The sequence below is a fragment of the Pelecanus crispus genome, chromosome 9 (assembly GCF_030463565.1).
Source record: "Pelecanus crispus isolate bPelCri1 chromosome 9, bPelCri1.pri, whole genome shotgun sequence".
Taxonomy (NCBI): domain Eukaryota; kingdom Metazoa; phylum Chordata; class Aves; order Pelecaniformes; family Pelecanidae; genus Pelecanus; species Pelecanus crispus.
Genome location: NC_134651.1, coordinates 13,484,233 through 13,505,893, shown reverse-complemented (window position 1 = coordinate 13,505,893; position 21,661 = coordinate 13,484,233). Strand labels below are relative to the sequence as shown.

Below are 21,661 nucleotides of genomic sequence, written 5' to 3'. Positions count from 1 at the left end.
ACCGCCCTCCTGAAAAGTCATGTCTAAATCAGGTGCCTGTCATGGGCAGTCTGAACATGACCTCTTGAACTGCCCTCTTGTTCCAAGGCCTTCCAGTTTTACTTTTTTTTAAAAACAGAGATTCAGACCCTAGGCTGGAAAGAAATCATGCAAAGCTTGTGCAATATCCCCCAATGGGCATCCTGGGGAGGATCACAGTTGATACTCAGAGATCAGTGCTGGCCTTGGCAGTCAGAGCCTGGATCCGAGCAGAGTTGCAGGTCTTGCAAAGGATGTGCCCATCCAGAGGGTAACAGCCCTGATTGTCCCCTTCAGACAGGAGGCCGCCACAGTCCTAGGAAATAAGCAGACAGAAAGAGCAAAGTAAGTAAGAAATAAGAACAAGATTAACCAAAGAATCTATTAGTCAAAGAAATTCTCTCTTCACTCGCCACCTTGTAACAGGATCCAGCCTGAGTCAGCGTAAAGCACGAAGCTGAGGTACGTGATGTCTTTCATGATTAAGCCATTTCCTGATAAGAGACAATGCTGCAGAGAAGATGGGTTCCCAAGCTCTCTGCTAAATTTAATCCAATTGAAAATAAAAGGAGATTATTCCCTTCACATTTCTGAGGAAGGAAAGGTCATTAGCATTGGAGAAAACATCAGACTTAAGCACATATTTATTAATGCAAAAAAGGATAAAAAAGAAGCATCACTGGGAAGGAAGTTTGGTACCAATATCTGACTACAGGTAATCTCCTTTGGAAAAGTTAATGCCACAAAGCTATAGCATCCATTCCATGGGTGGCAGCTAAGCAAACTCCCTGCCTGTCTCCCCTTACCAGAACTGTCACCTGTGTTTGTATTGCAATTGGCTCAAAAGGTTGTGGCTGAAAGGAGGATGTCACTGAGACAGGCACATGGAAACCCCACTAAAAGACCCAAAACGTGCTCCGGAGACTTCAGCCTCTAAGTACATAGGGCTAAGTACAGCTGCTAGGAAAGTTGGGAATTATCCCTCACTCTGTGATCAGGCAATTGCTTGGCCAAAGACTGCTGATGGAGCTGAGGTGAGGGGATTACAGGCTTGCTTAGAAGCCATGCCTCTTCATCATAAATCTGTGTTTGTAAATACACCTGGCATGCAAGTGGTAGAAAGAGGAATATCATCGTTCCTTTTGAGAGAACTGAGGCACACAGACATCAAGGCCAAGTGAGTGTCTGTGTCCTGGGCTCTCCATTGCAGCTACTTCTGACATCCATGTGCATGAAGCTTAGGTATCTCAGCAGCCAGCATGGGGACATGCTGTATGATGAACTGGCTCTACAAAATTTAGTGTAGGAATGCCCCAGTGTCTTTAACAAACTGGCCCTAAGTAATGGGCTGATATGTACCCTAGAAGCCAAGGTCAGATTGAGAAGTGAACCAGATACCTCATGTCTCAGCCTAGACCTTTAAGCCTTTGTCCATCCTTCTTTCCAATTAAAGTTTTTAAAACCTGCAACTGCGATAAGAAATACATTTGGTCTCATTTTCTTACCCTGCCATCTGGCTGATGTATTATGCAACAAGTAACACTTGCATTGAAGAATTCTTGAAGGTTCCCTAACACAGCTGTTCCCACATGTTAATTGCTTTAAGGTGATTTTTCTTCTGTCTTCAGATTCTTACCATCAAAATTATATGAAGTGCGTAATGAAACTGAACAGGAAAGTAGCACAAAAAGCATTGCACAAAACAAGAATGATCATGTTTATGTGTCCATTAAAATTCTTCAACCCAGAGCCATATGTTCAGTTTCCTGTACAATCTTGCTCAAATTCTAACATGCATTAGCTTTCATTTTAAGAACATAAACATGAGCAACATTTGTGTCCAAGCTATAATTTATGATGTTCTCAAATATTAAGCTCTAATTACCTGAGTCACATTCTCTTGCTCTCCTAATGAACCTGTTATAAACAAGGGACCTGATTTTCTTCTCATTTGCACTGATATAAATGAGGAATAATTCCTCGCATACTGAAGTCAATGAAGTAATTTGATTGTAGAGCCAGTGTTACAATAGGGTATGCCTGTTGTGTGTATAACATGAGGCAGTGATGAAATTAAGCCAACCTTTGCTTTCTGTCCTTCATGTGACTAGAATACTAACCTCACACCGGTAGCACTGGACATGGAAGTCACGATCCAAGGCGACAATGCGTACAGTCTCCTCTTGTCCTGGGGCCGGCATGATGGGCTCCTTACACACAGAGCATCTTGGTGCAAATTTCCTGAAGAAAGAAGAGACAGTCCCAGTTATCCTCAAACTCAGAGTGAAAGTTTTGTTAACTGCACCAGCAAACCAGAAATGTGTGCATTTGTACACATGTATGTACACATACATCACAGTTTGCAGCTTTGTACAGCTGCCTCCTTGGAAAGAAGACAGGAAGGAGCACTTTAGCCTTACAACGCAATTTCAGGCTTGCAGGATATTAAGGCACATTTTGCAGACTATTAGGAGAGGACTTCAAGAATATCTGGCAGGCAGTAAAGCAAATTCTGCTTGCCCTAATTAAGAGCTTAAGTGCCTGTTGAACGACCCATGATTGTGACACCTATGCACTGCCACAACCATGAGGCTCAACCCCCAGCCTAACTCTAAGAAAGTCCATACAATTCCTAAGGTTAGAAAGATGACCAGGATCTGCTTCAAAAGCATCTCTTGAAAAAAAAATATCAAAATATTAAAAATTGGAGCTTGGAACAAATAGGTAAAAAGTCTTAATAGAGATGGTAAAAAGATTTGCCTTATACTACACTAATTTGTTGAGGTTTATCCCATCCATTTTAAACTTCTGAGACATCTTACCCAGTTATGTGCATAGGAGCATGCTCCTGGCTGTGCTCACTCTCAAACAAGAAGCATCAGGGCAATTTTGACTAGCTGCGTTTTCTAGCTAAAATCAACTCTCAGTTATCCATTAGTGAGTTGCCCAGGCTTAAAAGGGAACATGTCTGGGTGCAGAGACACCAACGCTCTCTCTTCCACAGTCAGCTGGAGTCAGAGTTGTATGGTGATAATCACCCACTCTGTGAAGAGAATGGCTTGAATCTGCTGGCTTAGTCAGCTCAGGGATCAAGAGGAGCACCGACCTTTCTTTTTCCCCTTATATTGCCCACTGTATGCCCTTCTGGTTAATTCACGTGTCTTCTGTATTAGCTTTGGTTTTGCTTCCCCCAGTTGCCCATGAGAAGTAGCCATCTCTGCTCCCAGGCAGGTGGAGATGCTTGAGAACATTTAACCTGTGGTGAATCATTATTTGCCGTTTTGATTCAAAACCTATGGGTACCAATTCCCTGGCTGCAAATTCTGCTCACAAAAAAAGAAACTTGTACCTACAGAGTCTGCTGCCGTGTAATGAGAGCCGGGGTCACAGGCTATGGAGTGACAGAGGGCAATGCTTATGGCAAACATCAGAACATGAGGAGATCAAAGGCCCTTCTCTTCTGAAATGCCTAGGAAAGATTGACTCTGCCACCCAGCCTGTGACATGAACCACCTCAGAATTAACTAGCTTAGAAAAGAAAAAAAAAAAAATCTATCTGTATGAGGAATAGAGAAAAATATTAATTTCACTGGCAGCAGATGAAAGATGTCTGTGTAGCTGTGATCTAAATGAAAAAATGAATTAAACAGTGGCTATAGCGAGCACTCTGAAAAAGAACTTAAACGGATCATGATATGACCGGAGCTGTAATCGCAGTTAATTATATGCTACTTCATGCAGGCGCTTCCTTGTGCCATTTAGCTCAAATGTGGTGCTTAAAAATACTTCAACATTTCTCTGTCCAGGCCACTGTGGGTAATTCATTATGAGCCAAATATTAACTCCCAGGACCCAGAGATGACTCCTGCAGATTTCAGGGTATGTGGATTTGCTACTGTGGGGCCCAAGGTCAGGGAGTAGCTAAGCGACAGTGTGAGGATCAGGTACAGTATTGTTATCAAGAGGATGTACAAGATGTAGAGCACTTGACCTCCAGACCAGGAGGACATGTCATCCCTGAACAATTAAAACTGGGCCAGCTGAAGTGCTGCTAAACATGTGGTTGGCCAAAGACATTCTGAGTGTCACGTAACAGTTATGCTCCTGTGAGGAGCAGGGAGTTGGACTCGATCCTTATGGGTCTCTTCCAACTCAAGATATTCTATGACTCTATGATTAGGTCTCATGCTATTCCCACCATCTTCCCCTCAGTCTTTCAGTGAACGACCTTGTGTCCTTTCCTTGGATTAACAGCCTCCCACTTCCCACTCCCAGAGCCCTGAGGTCCACATCCAGTCACTGCCAAAAGACTTCAACATGGTACATCAGCTCTTGCTCCCAACGCTCCTCCTGAAGGCTTGTGAGCCCTTGGCCTGCGGGGGCTTGGGGAAGGAGCAGTCTCCAAATCGTAAGTCGGTGTGAGGGAAACCCTTCAGGAACCCGAGTGGTGTGTAAGCCTTCTGTTGGGCCTGTGCTCAGGACCAAATTTTACCTTACACACAACTGCTGGCACAGAAAAGCAAGGCAACACAGCAGCTGCCAATTAACTCAGCCTATCTGAGCTACAGGGAACATCCCCATGTTGCATTTTAACATGCTAGTTGATCATGGCTGCTTCCCTTTCTGTCAAGTCAACCTGCTTCTTTAAGCTTTCAGGCCCACACACTGATGTCACGAGGCTCTAATTAAGTCTACCCCCCTTAGAAATTAAGAGATAAATGGTTGAGATGTAAACTCACATTTGTCAGTATTGATTTCCTCTTTTAATTGAGGGGTGTAATGTGTCTGTCTTTTCCATACAGGGAAAACATTTGTGCTCTGATTATATCTACCTGTCTTCCCTAGATTAGTTGTGATGATGGGGGTGGTAGCGTGGCAGTGACAGAAACTACTTGCAACTATACCTTTCAACTTACTTTAAATAGCAGTTTCACTATAAATTATTACCAGGGCTGTATTTTTAGCAGCTTTAAAAAGCTAATTAGCAACTAGAAACAAGAGGAGCTGTAAGCATCCTGTGGCCACCTAGATCCCTCTAGCTGGTAAGCAAACACCCGCAGAGTGCAACAGTACAGGACCTCTCTTAATTGCTTGGTGGAAGAAGGGGGGAAGACGCTAACGTGGAAGTGCAGGTACAGGCAGCGAGGAGAAACGTGCACATGCTGAGTGCAGGGGAAGGCAGGGAGAATGCAACACATTTAAAATGGAGGAACACAGAGGTTATCCATAAATTCAGATCTAAGCAAAACTGATATCAAGCATCACTGGCCCCTAACCAATTTATCTTGTATGCCACAGTGTGCCTCCCTGAAACAAAGCTCTGCCTACTATTTAAGAGCCCTGGGAGGAAGTGGCAGAGGGTTCAGATATTTTTGGACACTCAGAATAAAAAAGGAGGATTTTTAGGGACAAAAGAGAAAGACAATCATCAAGGCCACTTAGAGCAGCTTGGGCCATACTTATGGAAATCCTCGATGCAGTGGATGTTCCCACCGGCATCCACAGTGAAGGGGATCCCATCCAGGCTGCGATGGCACATCACGCAGGTGAAGCAGTGGGGATGGTAGGCCTTCCCAGTGGCTCGGAGGATCCTTTCCATGATGGGCTTTGCGCAGACACTGCATTGCTCCAGCGTGTTCTGCAGACAAAACATATGCAACAGATGTGAGCACCATCTCAGCAGGACATTTACAAAGGTCAGCTGGGTTGGAGGCTGCTGCTGGTCCACTTAGAAGCTTTAGGTACTTTCTTTTCATTTCTTCTAGATAAGCACAAGTACAGTCAACAAAGAGTATGATAACAGCACAGGGCCGGAGTCAAGTCTTTAGTGTAGTGTGAGAACACAAACCAGAGGCTTCTCTCAGCAGCTGTGATAAACGATCGGAGATGGCCCATCAGGTGGGTGTAGCTGAGACACTGCAGCTTCTGTAGCCAAGAGCGCAGGAAGGAGTTATGCAGCCTGCACTCCTGGTTTTTTGCCTCTGGTCTGCCCAGTCTGAATGACCTTTTGCAGCTGAGTTGATTAGAGACAACCTCCACAATGTGTAGTGCAAAGCTGAAGCTCAAACTCCTGGGGCTACACAGAGACCCCCCCAACTGCTCTGCCAATACAACTCCTATAAAGGATCTTTATCTGCCTTGTAAGAAAATCTTGATCTTCCTCTCCCACCACAGAGACTACTGTTGAGTCTGGGGAGAGAACAAAGCAATGTCTGCAATGAAAGCATCGCAAGGACTGGAGTTCAGGGTAACTTAAACTGTTCATTTACCTCTGGCCCACGATGTTTGAACTAATGACTGTGAAATGCCAGCTCTAAGGCCATGATCCTTGCTGCGCAGGTTTTACATTCTGGCCTGCTCCTGAAGAGCTGGAGCCAAAAAAACCCCTTCTGTTGGTTTTGGCTGGGGTAGAGTTAATTTTTGTCATAGTAGCTGGTATGGGGCTGTGTTTTGGATTTGTGCTGGAAACACTGTTGATAACACAGGGATGTTTTAGTTATTGTTGAGCAGTGCTTACACAGAGTCAGGGCCTTTTCTGCTTCTCACACCAACCCAGCAAGCAGGCTGGGGATGCACAAGAAGTTGGGAGGGGACACAGCTGGGACCCCAACTGACCAAAGGGATATTCCGTACCATATGACATCATGCTCAGCATATAAAGCTGGGGGATGAAGAAGGAAGGGGCTGGGGACGTTCGGAGTGATGGTATTTGTCTTCCTAAGTAACCGCTACGCATGATGGAGCCCTGCTTTCCTGGAGATGGCTGAACACCTCCCTACCCGTGGGAAGTAGGGAATGAATTCCTTGCTTTGCTTTGCTTGTGTGTGTGGCTTTTGCTTTACTTATTAAATTGTCTTTATCTCAACCCATAAGTTTTTGCACTTTTACGCTTCCGATTCTCTCCCCCATCCCACCTGGGGGGAGTGAGTGACTGGCTGCGTGGGGCTTAGCTACTGGCTGGGGTTAAACCACAACACCCCCACCTTTCAAGTGGGGTCCATTGAATGATTCATCTCATTTCAACCCTCATTCACTCTTGCAGTTAGTTATAGAAACACCAAGATAATTTTGCTTCAGATGGTTGTGTGTGAGCCACACTAACCTTTCTGACACCAACTGTGCAACCTACCCTTTCAAACCAAGCACCTTAAAGACACATGCCATGAATGGAGGGTACAACCTACATAGATGCAAACAATAAATCTGTGGCAATGATTTGGGTCATTTCACTGGAAGGAAAGCAAACTTCACCTACTACTCTTGCTTGATGCATCTGGAGTTATCGAATAAAGTTATCAGCCAGTGTTTGAACCTTGGATGAGATAGAAAGTCTATGATTACAATATTATGATTAAGATAGACAGAAATAAGGAGGCAGAAAAAAGGAAATGAAAAAATCTAATGGGACAGAAATATAAAAAGCTGCTGGAAGGCAGATCATGTTGACAAACACAGGAAGGCTAAAGTTCTTCTGCTTCCTCATGCAACAAAATTCCCAGGGAAAGCAGTGCTTTGACTGACCGCATTGTTATTGCTTCTTTGAGCCAATATTCTCAGGGGCAAGATCCAGCCCTTACATGTGCAGCTAAAATGTATTGTCAGGAGGTGAATCACCCACGAACTCAGAGAGGTTACTTCTACACTTGCATATTTGCTATCGGACATTATCTCTGGGCTGCAAATCACTGGTAAGACACAAACATAGAAATACACAGGTTCATATCAGAAGATCAAAAGGATTGTTTTCGGAAAGGTCGATATGAAAAGTCCTGAATTTCGACCCGTATGAGAATTGCCTCACACATTTGTAAAGAGAGCACAGCCAGACTAGCGCTGGTTTCAGACTGGATTTTGCCTTATGCCTTGTAATAATGGGCAGGAAAGAATTATTGCTGGCCTTTCTGTCTGGTTGCTGTCACCATCATGATCTTTATAACAGTAGCTGGTATGCCAAAAAAAGCAAGGTCAATAATTTTCTCCTTGGAGAAATAACCTGGCAAATTTACCATTTTGCTTTGTATAAGCAGATCACATCATCTCAGTCCGTATCCATGCTGTTCTTTGTATTGCCAAGGAAGGAATGCAGCATACCTGGAGATACTGATGGAACTTCTACATATGCACAGGTACAGAGCATTTGCCTCACCAAGTTGCTGCTTGCTTCATTTCCAACAGTTGCCAACAATGGACGCCAAGGTATGAAAACAGGGCAAGCAAAACACAGCAACCCCTTCGTATATGCTCCCAGCCTCCAGCAATTTCTGGCTTAGGGACTTCCTGAGCCAGAGCTCATCTTCTCTGTACTTCGCCTCAAGCAGATGTTTCTCCCATGAACTTTCCTGATTGCTTTTTGAATTCTGATAAACACTGAGCACTCACAACATGGCCAGGAGTTTCATTGCTTACCTACACACTGCGGGCTGATCTGCTAAGCAGTTCCCCTCGTCTGCTACCACAGCCTACGTAAGAGCGCTCCAGACACCAACACTGAGCACAGCCTACCTGGTACTGTGAACAGAGCAGAAACCTGCAGCTGCAATCCACCCTGCAAAGGGATTTAACGCCAAACAGTGTGGCCTGAAAATGCTCTCACTATGGATCTGATACAACTCCTACTCACACATTTCAGACACACAGAGTTTAAGACCACAAGGGATCATTACCATCATCTTGTCTGACATCTCGCATTAAAGCTGACTTTCGTGGGAGTTTTGCAGTGACCAGGGCAGCAGGTAATCATGATTCTGGATTATGCCTTCAGAAAACACATGTCTTCTGCTCCCAAATCTCAGCTCAGTCACACTATTTGACATTCTCACAGCTAAGACAGACAAGCGTTTTAAATTAACCAGCTCCTGATTGAACCTTCTATACAACTTGAAAATCAGACCTGAGAAATTTATTCTTTTCATCCTTCCAAGTCTGTACCAGTGAGGAAAAACAAAGTCATTAGTTGCAGACTCCAGCTCACTCCCTGTCTGGGAGTATATTTGCTTAAGCCTCTTTCCTTGCTAGAACCCTGGCTCAGACCCTTCTCTTCAAGGTGTTACCAGAAGATGCCAAAGGGAAAGCTTCCTTGATTCACACCCATTTGACATCAGGCTGCTGTAAGGCAGGATTTGGCCTGTGGAGCTAACAGGGTTTTCTTTGATTCTTTAATCAGGTTATCCCACATGCCTAAATGCTGTCCCAGCAGCTAACAACCTGCACAAAGGTATTTCTGCACATTATGGGAATAGCATCCCTGTAGGATTATAAATTTGGCTTCTTGATTTTGCTCTCTTTCACAGTTTGGCTAACTCTCCTAGTACCTCCCGGAGCTTTCAGGCCTTCAGAAAGTCAAACGAGATGAAGAAAAAATTAACAGCCCTGTTTTTCTTCTTTTCTCCCAAGCTGCCATTGACAGCCCTCTTTGTAAGCAACAGGTAGAGATGAGTGCATCTGATGAGCTACACAGAGGGCCAAAGTAAGGCCCAGAGAAGAAAGATAAGAAGCAGCTAGGAAACATCAGACCTGGGGGCTGTGGTCAAATTCATGTCATAAGAATATGGACCACAAATGCAGCACGGGCTGAGGGGGAAGTTTACCATCCTTTTCCCATGCTTTTGGCTAACAGGCAGGGAGTGCCCTTCTTTTTGGAGACACTTGCGTCTCCAAATCCAACTAATTTGGGGGGTTTAAAAAGGATGGGGAAGGAACCATCCATTTCTAAATGGAAGGTTGGCCCAATGTTAACGGCTGAGTCTGGGTCCACGTCTCTTGAGGGCAGAACTACTTACCCGTGGCAAAGAAAAAGAATGTCACCTGGGGAGAACAATACACCCTAATATGTCAGTAAGAAAAATAACCCCAAGCAAAGATACACTAAAACAAGTGAAGAAGAACTGAAATGAGGAGGATATCAAGGATCAGCTTGCAAGTAAAAACTAAGAGATTTAAATATGTACAGCACAATCAGCAGCAAAGTGGGAACAAGCTGCTTGGGAACAAGTATCTGACAGCAAGTGGTGGGGGGATTTGTTTGAGGGCCTCCCTATAGCAATACTTGGCCCTTCAGAAACCACAGAAAGCCAAAGGGAGTTGCTCTGCAGATGTTTAAACATGGGACACAAAGTGAAAATCCAAACTGCTGGGAAAGACTTCTGGGGTGCAAGAGCCATTGAAGACTGGAAGTGGGAAGTGTTTGAAGCCCCTCCTGAAAACTTCACATCCCAGATGGAAAGACGGCAAACAGCTTCAGGGAGTAGAGCTGCAGTGACAGCCTGTGGGCTGCAGCTCATCCTGCTTCCCTAATGCTGTAAGATTATAACCCCTCATAACCAAATTTGGGGTGACAGCAGTAACTCGCAATACAGTGCAGCACAAGGACCCTCCCACAATGACCTAGCAATGAATGCAAAAGAAAAGCCACATGGAGATTAGTCATCGCTTCTTATGTATTGGCAATTCATCCAGAGCTCTAATGAACATAAATAATCTCTCCTGCACTCTGAACAGCAGACCGAGGAGAGCTCACGCACGAGGACACGAGCATGGTGTAGCTTAATTTTTTGGAGTGACTGCGCAGAGGATATGGTATTAGCTGCGGGAATCAAAAGTGACTGTTGTGCTAAAAACAGGCACATGGTCAACTACTCTAGTTTAACTGTAACTTAGTAAAGTGTGGTAAGTGAATTGCTTTAAATCTTGTGACTCCGTCCTTCATTTCCTCAGACTGCAAGGAGAGCAGAGCAGGAGACATTTTCCCCATTGTGGGATAATTTTTGAGGCTTGAAAATGTTTCCATACTTAAGTGAAGACAGAACACTTTAATCTCAAGAAGTCTGGTGAATTTATAAACCCCAAATTAGATCAGGTCAATTGAAACACTGCACTTCAAATAATTCCAAATGGTTTCATTTAGGTTTTGGGTCTGCAAATATATAGTTGGATTATAAATTAAATATAAAGCAGACATTGGTAGAGGGGTTAAGTGTCAAGATGTAATTTCAACACTTTCAAAACCTTTTTTTTTGGCATTATTTCTAGAAAAGGAAAATCCAAGGCCCGATTTCCCTCCCCCAAATCCTCAGCCATACCCAATTGCTATCTCCAGAGATGGGTAAATCTTGGTAAACACAACATTTAATTCACTAATGGCCAGCATGAAATTCCTTCCTCCGTATTGGAGGAGAGAATTTGGACATGAGTTAATCTTTCTCACTTAGCATGACCAGCTGGACACATTACTAGCAGTGGGTGACACTCTCCTCCCCTTCCTGCTGCTCGCAGAGGGGTAGGTCCAGCAAGGGGGAGCCCTCAGGAAGCACCCTGGCCAATTCTCTGATGTTCAGGCCCCATTGCCATAGCTGTGTCAGTGTGCTGGGGCAAGAGATGTGACCCCCGACACCTCAAAATATCCTGGCAAAAGCCCCTAAAATTCAGACACAGTGGTAAGCAGTGAGCGTGCTCTTTAGCTGGTATAGCTGGTTTTGCTGGGAGAGGGGAGGAAGATACTGGAATAAATTACATTGGCATTCGTGCAACATTACCCGCATGATGTGGGTCTGAGCTGGGCATACAGCTACCAACTGCATAGCATAGACTCAGGCCCTGGAGGTTGCTGCATTCAGTGGCTTTCAAATAGTTCTTCCGTTCGGCTCGGTTTTTAGTGGCTTTCCCAGCACAGTAGCAATACCACGGCTGGCATGCTTCCCTTCTGCTGGAATCTGCTTTTCTTGTCAGGAAAACCTAATTCAGCTTTGTATTTTTGGACTCAGAGCAGCTGGAGGTGAATCTGGCAGTCCCCTCTCAGCATACAGGGTGAAGGAGTCCCTTCCCCTCGCCCTGTAACTATTAGAGAAAGACTAGATATATTTTATGGCTTATGTTAGTAGCAAAGACGACAATGACATGCAACTGAGTCCACAAATGTGCAATAACGTAAAGGCCATGATGAAAATGGAACAGGGCTTCAGAAATGCTTCACAAATGATATGCAGATGTCAAAATATGCTCTACAGTGAGAGGAGGAAGGAGCTCCATTTGCTCCTTCTTCAGGTAGCTGTCTTATCAAAAGATGGCTAAGGGATGGCTTTGCCACTGTCTGAGCATACCAAAGCCTGGAGAGGAAACCTAGAGAAGGCTGCTGGATCTGGCAGGCACACAAGCTGGCCATACTACCTGGAGAAAGGTATATATTTTTAATGGTGAACTTAATTAATGTTTGGAACAGCACAGGCAGGGACAGGGTGACTTCTCTCTCACTCAGTGCCAGTTTAGGTAAGACCCACATGGACCTTTAGTACCACCAAGTTGAGAGTGATGAAGGAACATCAGGGTTAAACGATCTGCTCTGCATTAGGCTCAATGTCCAACCACAATCACACTGACTCCTTCCAGCTAAAAATCCACAAGAAGCCTGATGTTGGAAATTACTTAACTGCTTTCTGGCACTCAAAGCTACTCATCTTCTGTACGTTCCTTGCTCTGACAACACTGAGATCTTTGTCACTTTAAAACAGCAGCGCTTAACGAATGTAACAAATGAGGGATTCGTTCTCTAAACTGGTGGCTGGATTTTACTTCTGGCTTTTCAACCAAGTGACTGTCAGAGGCAAAACACTCCCATGCTCTGTGCCTCAGTTTGCTTGTAAATAAAATGGCTGTAAAAGTTGCATATTCCAGTGAGAAACTGCATGCTGTTAGGTTTGATAAATACTTGTAAAGTAGTTTATGTGCCCAAATGGTTACTTTATGGAAACAACGTATTTTTAACAGCAACAACTCTAGTTTTTTATCTATAACAACTACACACACCTCAAAAGTCAACAAGGTCTGACTTCAGGAGGTGCAGTACTGGGGAACAGCATCTGAGCTGTTACTCAGGGTACTCCAATGTGACTCCAGCAATTTGCAAGAGAAAAAAGATTTAACACGGGGCAAATGCTCTTAACTCACAGGTGACTTTAAAAAAGCATGGAGGATAAAAAAAGTCTATGCTTATGAAATTTTTTCAACAATAATAATTATAGTTGCACATAATACTACAGTAAGCCAAGCAATTGAAAGCATCTTTAGCAACTGCTATGTAAAAGGACATCACTATATATCTTGGTAATCAGCTCCTGTTCCTTCAGTAATTTTCCTTCTGGTGGTGGTGTATTTCCAGACCTTCTCACATCTCATCTACTGACACCAAAAAAGAGGAGCTGCACATTCCCCGCAAAATCGAAACAGTGCATGGTGTATGTTGGTGCACACAGCTCACGCGTGCTGTCAGCACTGCCTACCACGCCGCACACCAGCTATGAACCCCAGTATAACGATGTGAAGTCAGTCACACTACACCAGGACCATATCTGGTCCAGAAAACATCCAACCACTAAGCTGGGGCAGGCTTTTGGAGCAGTGGAGAGATGAGCATCTGTAAAGCACAGCAGCACCAGCAGAGCACAGGAGACGAGCCTACCTCGGCCAGGAGGGATGATCTGATACGACAGTTTCCATCTTGGATTTCTTCGATCTGAGGAGATCCTGAGCTCACAACCAGATCTTTGGACCTCGTTCCAAACCGTTGCATAATACAGGGCCTGGTGCAAGATCCTGATTTTCAAATATTTCTAATTTGAAGGAAATCCCTCAGAATCCCTCCCAGAATGCCAGAGGTAAACAGTTTGTTCAAGGCTTCTGCAGCTCAGGCAAACCAGCACAAAGCTACCGCCAAAATCCCTGGACCTGGTCGCACAATGGCAGCCATGCCTTGGAAGATTAGCATTTCTTCATACCACTCAGGTCATGACCTAGAGATAAATCATCCGCTGGCTTTGCCAATTGCAGAAAGATGGGTTTGAGGATTTGTTAGGACTCTTTTCCACTGGAGTGAACCTTGGTAGTTTTAAAAACAATGATACTCTATTAGGTGTGCTCCTAAGGGACACGGGAATACATCACAAGTTTTGATAGCCTGCGCTTTTACCTACTATTAACACCCACGTCAGGTGAGAGCACCTACAAACCGTAATCGTAACTTGGGGCTCTGCGGTACAAAGTGCTCTGGGGGAATAAAGCAAAGCTGTTCCCTATGCCCAAGTGCTTTGACTCTTTGCGCCATAGATGTCGTACTGCTTGCCTTACATGTTCTCACCATCAAATCCATCTGTTCCCTCAACACATGATGTGCCTGACCTTGTATGCCACCCTGGGAGTTTTGCCTAAATAAGGACCGAAGGATCTGTCCTGTTGTGATTCTTTCTGCACAGGCAGCAGAATTATATGCAGCTGGGAGATGTGGCAAACAGTGAGCAGATACACTCTGCTCCTTGTTTAGATACAATTGTGGACAACACAGAGATTTCAAGCTTAATTAGCAACGCCAAGGAAGCTGTTAGAGAGGCATTTCAAACCGCTTGCAGTTTAAACTGATTAGAACTTTGTGAAAACAAAACAAAATTCTGTAGCAAATTGTTAGGCTAAAATTCAAGTCAAACTGAACCGCATCAAAGGAAATACAAAGAAGTGACTATCGGCAAGAAGTGGGCTTTTTTCTTTTCTTTTGGTAGAGAATTTAATTTCATAGCCTTTAATAAACCTGATGTTCCAATCCAAGCTTGCCACTCTGGCAAAGAGCTTAACCAAAATAACACTGGAACTCATAGCTGGCAGACCGAAGAGACTATAAATTGGTCAAATCTGGGCAGAATACAAGAAAAAAAAATTCCAAAATTCCATTCAATCTTCCTGTTTTAGAATTTTGATGTAACTGACCATTGACATGGAAATGTTATCTTGACCTTAACTGCTAAAGCTGACTTGCGGAGGAAAAAATGACTGACTCTGTGACATTTCGGTGGTTATTTATAGCTCCCCTCACCCTCCTCTTTCTTGGTATTTTTACATTAGAAATGAATTCTCGCCTGCCATGCTTTTCCTGAAGGACTGTCTGTGCATTGCAAGAATTTGTGACATAAAAACAATCAAGAAAATGGAATCTTGTTGATTAACATGAAAATCAAATTTTAGTTGGAACCTCTGTCAATAAACTAGCATCCAGCAAAGATGAGCTTTTTTTGGTTACAGATTGAACACCATCAGCCTTTTAACTACAGCCTGTTTAAAGATGGCATTTTATGCCTCCTGTGCTCTCCAAGAGAGATTTCCTGGAGAAACCAAGGGAAAAGACAGGGCTACTACTTAGGAGTCTGTGTATTTTTAAAGTTTGGACAAAAAAAAAAAAAAGGCAGAATCCTTCCCTTTCACCTCATCTCTCTAAGCCACAAGGAAAGGCACACAACCCATTTTCCCCCAGTTATTTCAAGTCACAGGTAAGGGCATCTCTAAATTGTTTCTAATAGCTACCAAAGGTTAAATATTTCAGCTGAGTATCAGTTTAACAGCTCCCCCCATCACCTAAATTGCTCAAGCAAAGAGGATGCAAAGCTTCTTGTTTCTCTCTCATACAAGTCACAAGAGAAAGCCGTGTTTTCTAGTGGCAGGGGCAGAGCACTGGAAACTAAGGATGCCTAGCTTCTGTCCTTGGGCTCACCAGTTACTCTTTCTGAGAGTTTCATTTCATTATTTTCCACCTCTGTGCTTCACATTATCTGTGGAGTGGGTTTAGTAAGGTATTGGGAGGCCTGTGATGCTCTGACAGAAGTCATGTCTCTATTACAAACACCAAAGTTGTCACCTAGAACTACCAAGTAATAAACAACTCCCCAGACTGATCCAAACCAAAAAACAAGCAACAAGGTAATGAGATTTTTGCACGGAATTTCACGGAGCTTTCACTGGAACACCTTTTGCATGTAAGATAATTTTTCAGTGTACACGTGCAAGTTGTGAAATGCAGGTCATGGCAACAGTTCAGCATAAAAAATAGCTGCTTTTAATAGATAATGTAATCCAGTATAAAGCTTGGAAAAAAAACCCAAAACTCTCACGGCACTTGGATGCTGCTGCTGCCTAAACTGACAGTAAGAATATGATTCTCCCAAATCCCTGATGTGTTTCTTAAAGAGTTGCCAAATGCATTTAAGTCCCTGATGTGAGGAGAACGTGTTGGAGCCCTTAGGGCAATGGGAGACTTATCTATGCCTGGAATATGAGGGCTGAAAACCTTGTGGGTGCTCTGAGGTCCTTCCAAAGGGAGGGGAAAAGGCCGTTTCTTATTTCCTGAAGAAACCCTTCTGAGTGAAATGCATATTTTAAAGACCTTGGAAGAACACTGGGCAGGGACCACAGGCAGCCAGCACTGACCACTGTCAAGAATGAAAGAAAGCAGAATTTAGTGAGTCAATGTAAGGCAAGAACTGTGTTTCTATACTCTTTCCCCTCTAGACCAACACCAGGATTTTTTTTTTTTTTTTTTTTTTTAGGGCCAGGATTTCTTCAGAGGCTTGGACTGAGTTATCCCCTGGAGCAACACCCATTCTTCTAGATAGAGTCAGATTCTAATTGGAAATAAATGCAGACCACTGAGTAAGTTCAGGGCCAAATATATCACCTAGCAGGTACTGGGATTATTTTTAGATGCAATGACATCCCTGTGCTTTTCATTCAGATGACCTGGATGCTTGCTTCAGTTCCTGGTCTGGAGAAGCAAGTTTGAGCCACCTGCTGAGACAAGAATGACAAAGAAGGAAGGGATAGAAAAATGGAAAATGGAGACACCATGTAAAAAGAATTCAGACAAGGCGTGGCACAAATAAGAGATCTTCCCAAAGAAGTCAAGTGAGATGTAAGAAAACTGAAAACCCATCTGCTTTCTAGCTGGAGATTGAGAACCCATCCATCGCCTTCCTTCCTCCACTATGAGATGATCTCATCCACAGAAAGATAGAGAAGATAATTTACATCAGCCACTCCGCGCCTCCAGCCCACCTCTGAGGGTGCTTCTGCTAGAACTCAGCTCAACGTACAGTTGGGAGAAAAAGGATGATACCTTATTCCTTCTAACCTTAAAGATACCCTTACTATAGATCAGATCCTTCCTGGGACGATGTGTGAAAAGTAAACCAGAAGATTTGGGCTACTCTTCTGTTCAAGATACTGTGGTGCAACTGTTGGGCAGAAGATTCCTTGCAACACAATTGCCTACCTAGTTGATTTAACCTCTTGGCACTGTTCCTTTGCTTTCAAACTAGAAAAATTAAAGCTCATTGTGAAAAAAAGTTTTCTTATTTTGGACAGAAAACTTGGAGACTTGGATACAGAGATCTTGGATGGCAAAACCACTGGAATGCAAATAAAAATGTCTTGGGCTCTGAGTTGCCATCAAGAGCCGATGAGCATGTCTGAGTAGGTGGTAATTCTCTGGTGTCAGCAGGGTTAGTCAAGGATGTTCAGAGCAGGAAACCTTCACTCTAAAGTCATTTCTTTCCCTTTCATCACCACAAGAAATTTTGGATTAATTTGGAATATGAAGGACACTAGTCTAAGCTGTCGGGAAGGTTTATGTCAGAGCAGAGCAGACCAAAAATCAAGCTGACAGTTGGCATTTCTTTACCAGGTCTTTTACATCACTTGAGGAGGCTGCCCTGAATGTTATTTGAAGTTGAAAAGCACAGCCACTGAACACTGTGTTAGTCAACTAACTGTCAGTCCCTAATATATACTAACCAGATTACTCCTGAGTTTGTGAAAGCAACACCAAAGGCTTTCAGCCAAATATCACATTTTAAAAAAGAAACAACAGTTCAGAAGAAGCAGCAAAACCCAAACATGAATAGAGCTTTTGAAAAGAAGAGGAGATTCACTTGGGCACACACAGCAGTAACACAAACTCCACAGTCTTGTGACAGCACTCTAGAATCAACAAGCAAAGTAGAGCAGCAACAGAAGGAGAAACTAACTTGTCCAACCTCACTGTTTTCCTAGTGACACAGTTACATAAGAAATGTGCATTTATATAAACACACTGAATGTATAATAGATATTATATAATGTGCCCATTCTCCAGTTGATAGCGTCCTCTCAGTGTATAGACTCTTGGGCTGAAATCACAGTGGTTATGGAATATAGGGGAAAAAAATAACATTATTCCAGGATCATTCTGTTCTGTAACTGTTCCACTCTGTTGCGGTGATTTTCTTTCCATAACAGTGGAAAAGACCATGTTCTGGTGCTTCACACGGTATTTTAAAAGGTCTGAGATCACCTGCACCAATGGTTGTTTCTCATTAACATAACTGCTGAATTGCTCGTCTTCATCCTAATACAAGTCACTTCCAACTTTCCTTTCTGAAGACCAGAAATTGCCATTTCCCCAGCAAGAACATCTGAATACCCAAAGTAATCTGACCCTCGCCTTTTGCCAAGCAGCTCACACAAAGTAAAATTGGTATGGCCCACATCTTTCCACAGCTGCTGATTTAATGGACCTACTAGGAACAACAGAAGGAAGAGCCATTCTTCATCAGGCTCTAACTATGGACCAGATCTAGGTGGAAAGGGACAAGACAGTCTAGTAATAACACGTGGCTCATGTACCTGATTGATCCACCTAATGCAGGCAATACAGGCAAGTGCTGGTGGTCTGCTAACGAAAGAAACACATTTTCTTGCTGGCACCATACTACCCTACTGTGCAAAGTGGTCCCTCCCCACACACACTGCCACACCGCTTCCAAAGAGACGAGGGAGAAGGACAGAGGGACAGGGAGTGGCAGTGAAGGGTGGGGAGCAAGGAAGTGATCTAGGACTTTCTGAGTCACCCTCTTTTTCCGGGTTTGCTGCTGGGGCAGCATAGCCCAACTCTGCCCTACCTGTAAGTTTTCCTATGGAAAAGTTAACGTCGGCTCCTTCTCATGCAGCATGAGTCCAGCGAGCATCCTCCTGCCAGTTCTGCAAGGGCAGCTAAGGAGTCTTGCTGGAAATCTGGCCCCAGAGAGAAACAGCAATGGAAGGCAGCCATTTCAGAAGCACGTTATTAAGCCATCAGACCAGTAGCTACAGGATCCCCATGGAAAAGTTGATCCAGGCACTTTGTATAATTACGTGAGCCCTCCCAGAGTCATTTATTCCCCTTTGTGGTTGGCAGGGAAAGTCAATATCTTCTGGAGCTGCAAAGTCATAGGGCTTTTTAAGAAGCCAGGTTTGTAGGTGAAGACATTTTTCTTTGCAAAATCTTCGCTTGAGTACACTGTTCAACAGCAATCCAGGCTTTTTGCAGAGGTAATGCAGCAAGTTCAAATGAACATGGCACGCAGGCAAGTTTAAGCTTTCCATTTGCTTTACCTACATATGTTTTAACACTCATATTTTTAGATGAAGAGGCGTAAAAATAGCTTAACTGTGCATATTGCCTACAGTACTGCTGGACTCCACCTGTGGGAAGGAACTGGAGTTTAAATTTTATTAAAGTTGCACATGTTTCCAGGAGGTTGCTAATTATCCTGCATGTTTTATACAGTATTTCTGGCTCCAGGGTCTTTCTGTACTTTTCTGAAAGAAACCCAACACAAAAATATTTGAGCTGAGATCTGGAATGTGTGACTGAAAACGAGGCACTCACTCCAGGGTTCATCTGACCCCACATATCCTTGTTCTTACCAGGCTTTGGAAAGTGCTTTGAGATCTGCTAGTGAGAAAATACTGCCTGGATACCAAAGACCTGTCCTTCCAATTTAATTCTCCTGCTTCCATGCACTTGAAACTTGCCCGTTTGCCTGGCATTCCTAGGACTACGGCTGGGTGTAGAGCTGATCTTTTCAGGGCCTGATGTGTGAAGTAATTCACTTTGCGTACAACCCTCCTTTTAACTACCAATTCCTCAGTCACACACTGCAAAGTGTCCTCAGGGATGGGGTGTTCTATATTTTAGGGTGGTTAATTCAAACCGCCTTTTCTTAAAGACGCTCTATGCCGGCAGCTTGAGTTGGGGTATGTTCACCATCTTGGAAAAACAAAAACAAACAAAGCAGCCCATAGTCTCTCACAGAGAAGACAAACCACAAGATGGCTAGAAAGAAGGCCAATTTTTGAAAACACCAGCTTTTACCTCTTCTGACCTAAATGGCTGACCACCCCAAGCACCACCTCTGAGTGCTTTTCTTTTGCTCCTTGAACAATGGCAGACAAATCTCCAGTAGCCATAAATCATCATTCTTCAGCAGTATCAGCTGGAGTTACTGACATCTGGATCTGCCATGGCAGCGGTCTAACAGGAGGAACGTGTTAGCTAGTGCCGTGTACAGGACACAGGGACCTTGCCAGCATGCGATGTGCATGCTTCCCATCCTCCCACCACGCCTGGGCTCTCTGCTCTCTTTTGGGAACGTGACAGAAAACAAAACAAGGCACTACCCTTTCTACCCCAAATCCACAGTCTGTGAGGTCTGCACAGTCTGTGCAGAATACCTGGCAACTAACCCACTTATGATACTTAGTGCTTTACAAGTTTGACTAAATCAGGACTTCCATGACAGTGTCCAGGCCTAGTCTGAAGATAGCAACAGACGAAGACTTACCGCTTACCAGTCTTTTGTTCCAGTAGTAACCAATCATACTGTTAAAGTATTTGTCTCATTTCTATTGCGAGTGTGTTTGGCTACTGCTTCCACCATTGTTCTGCCTTTCACCACTACAAAAGTTGCTGCATTAGCCAGTACTTTGCCTTATACATTACATCACACCACCTCTGCAAAGCTAAACTATCTGAACTCACTTTAAAGTGTCTTTTTTGTTCTCCCACCTTTGGCTCTTTTCTCCACCTTCTTCAGTCTTTCACTGTGCTTCTAAGGGATGGGCAGATGCCTAAATAGGGAATTCCACTCTCTCACCAACACTCAACTTGATATAAAATGACTCTTCAACTTAGTCTTTTTGCAAGGGCTGGTATCAGCCCTTTTTGTCACAACACTGGAAGTCTTCCATAGCTGGCTGTACAGAAAGCTCTGCTCCTTCCTAAGGAAGGCACTTTGCAGGATGAGCCTCCAGCTGTAGATAGAGCTGGCATGCCAGAAGATGATGGTTTTGTTCCTGGACAGATAGATCGCCTCACAGTTGGGTGTATTAAACCAATTTTGCTCAGATGACTCCAGGATGTTCATCAGTCCATGCCCTTTCATTCCACTGCTCTGACATCTTACTTAATCCACTAATTTTATCAGCAGTTATTTTTTTTCTTTGTTGCTAATAACAGATTACAGATAAGCATCAAGTACTATCAGACATAACAGCTCTGCAGTACCGCACTAGAAATCTGTTTCAGCCATGCTCTTTCACATGGTTTCTCTCGCAGGGACAGTCACACTGGCCCAAAGACATGGTTTGAAGACAGATGGTTGATCCCAGGCTGCCTGGTTACCATCACAGGGAGTCTTAAGCAGAAGCCATTGATGAGCTGTGTGATTTAATGGCATTTCAGCTTTTGTATAATGTGTGGTAGTTACTCCACTTGTCTATATGAAATACAAAAGGTTTTGCAGAAAGATTTAAGAATTGCTTCAACAGGAGGAAAAAGCTTTTTACCTTACTACAGGGGGAAAAAAAAAAACCAACCCAAAATTGCTAATCACCCTGACAAGCCCTGGAAAGCAACAAGCTGGCTCTGGTTACTATCGTGTAAGTGATAGTTGCATTTAGGCATGCCTGATTGACAACATTTTCAAAGCTACTGGTCAAGCCTAATTCTGCAACAAGGACTCAAAATAAGCAGGCAGAG

General features: G+C 43.7%; 1 protein-coding gene across 1 annotated transcript in view; it reads right to left on the bottom strand.

Moving 5' to 3' along the window:
• Positions 1 to 205: 205 nt before the first annotated feature.
• LPP (LIM domain containing preferred translocation partner in lipoma) overlaps positions 206 to 21,661 on the bottom strand; it is a 341,053-nt gene continuing 319,597 nt past the window's right edge. The window contains exons 10-12 of the mRNA XM_075716569.1: positions 5,478 to 5,656; positions 2,139 to 2,259; positions 206 to 334 (exon numbers count right to left, since the gene is read on the bottom strand). Coding sequence (XP_075572684.1) covers positions 206 to 334; positions 2,139 to 2,259; positions 5,478 to 5,656 — 429 coding nt within the window. The remainder of the gene's footprint in view (positions 335 to 2,138; positions 2,260 to 5,477; positions 5,657 to 21,661) is intronic.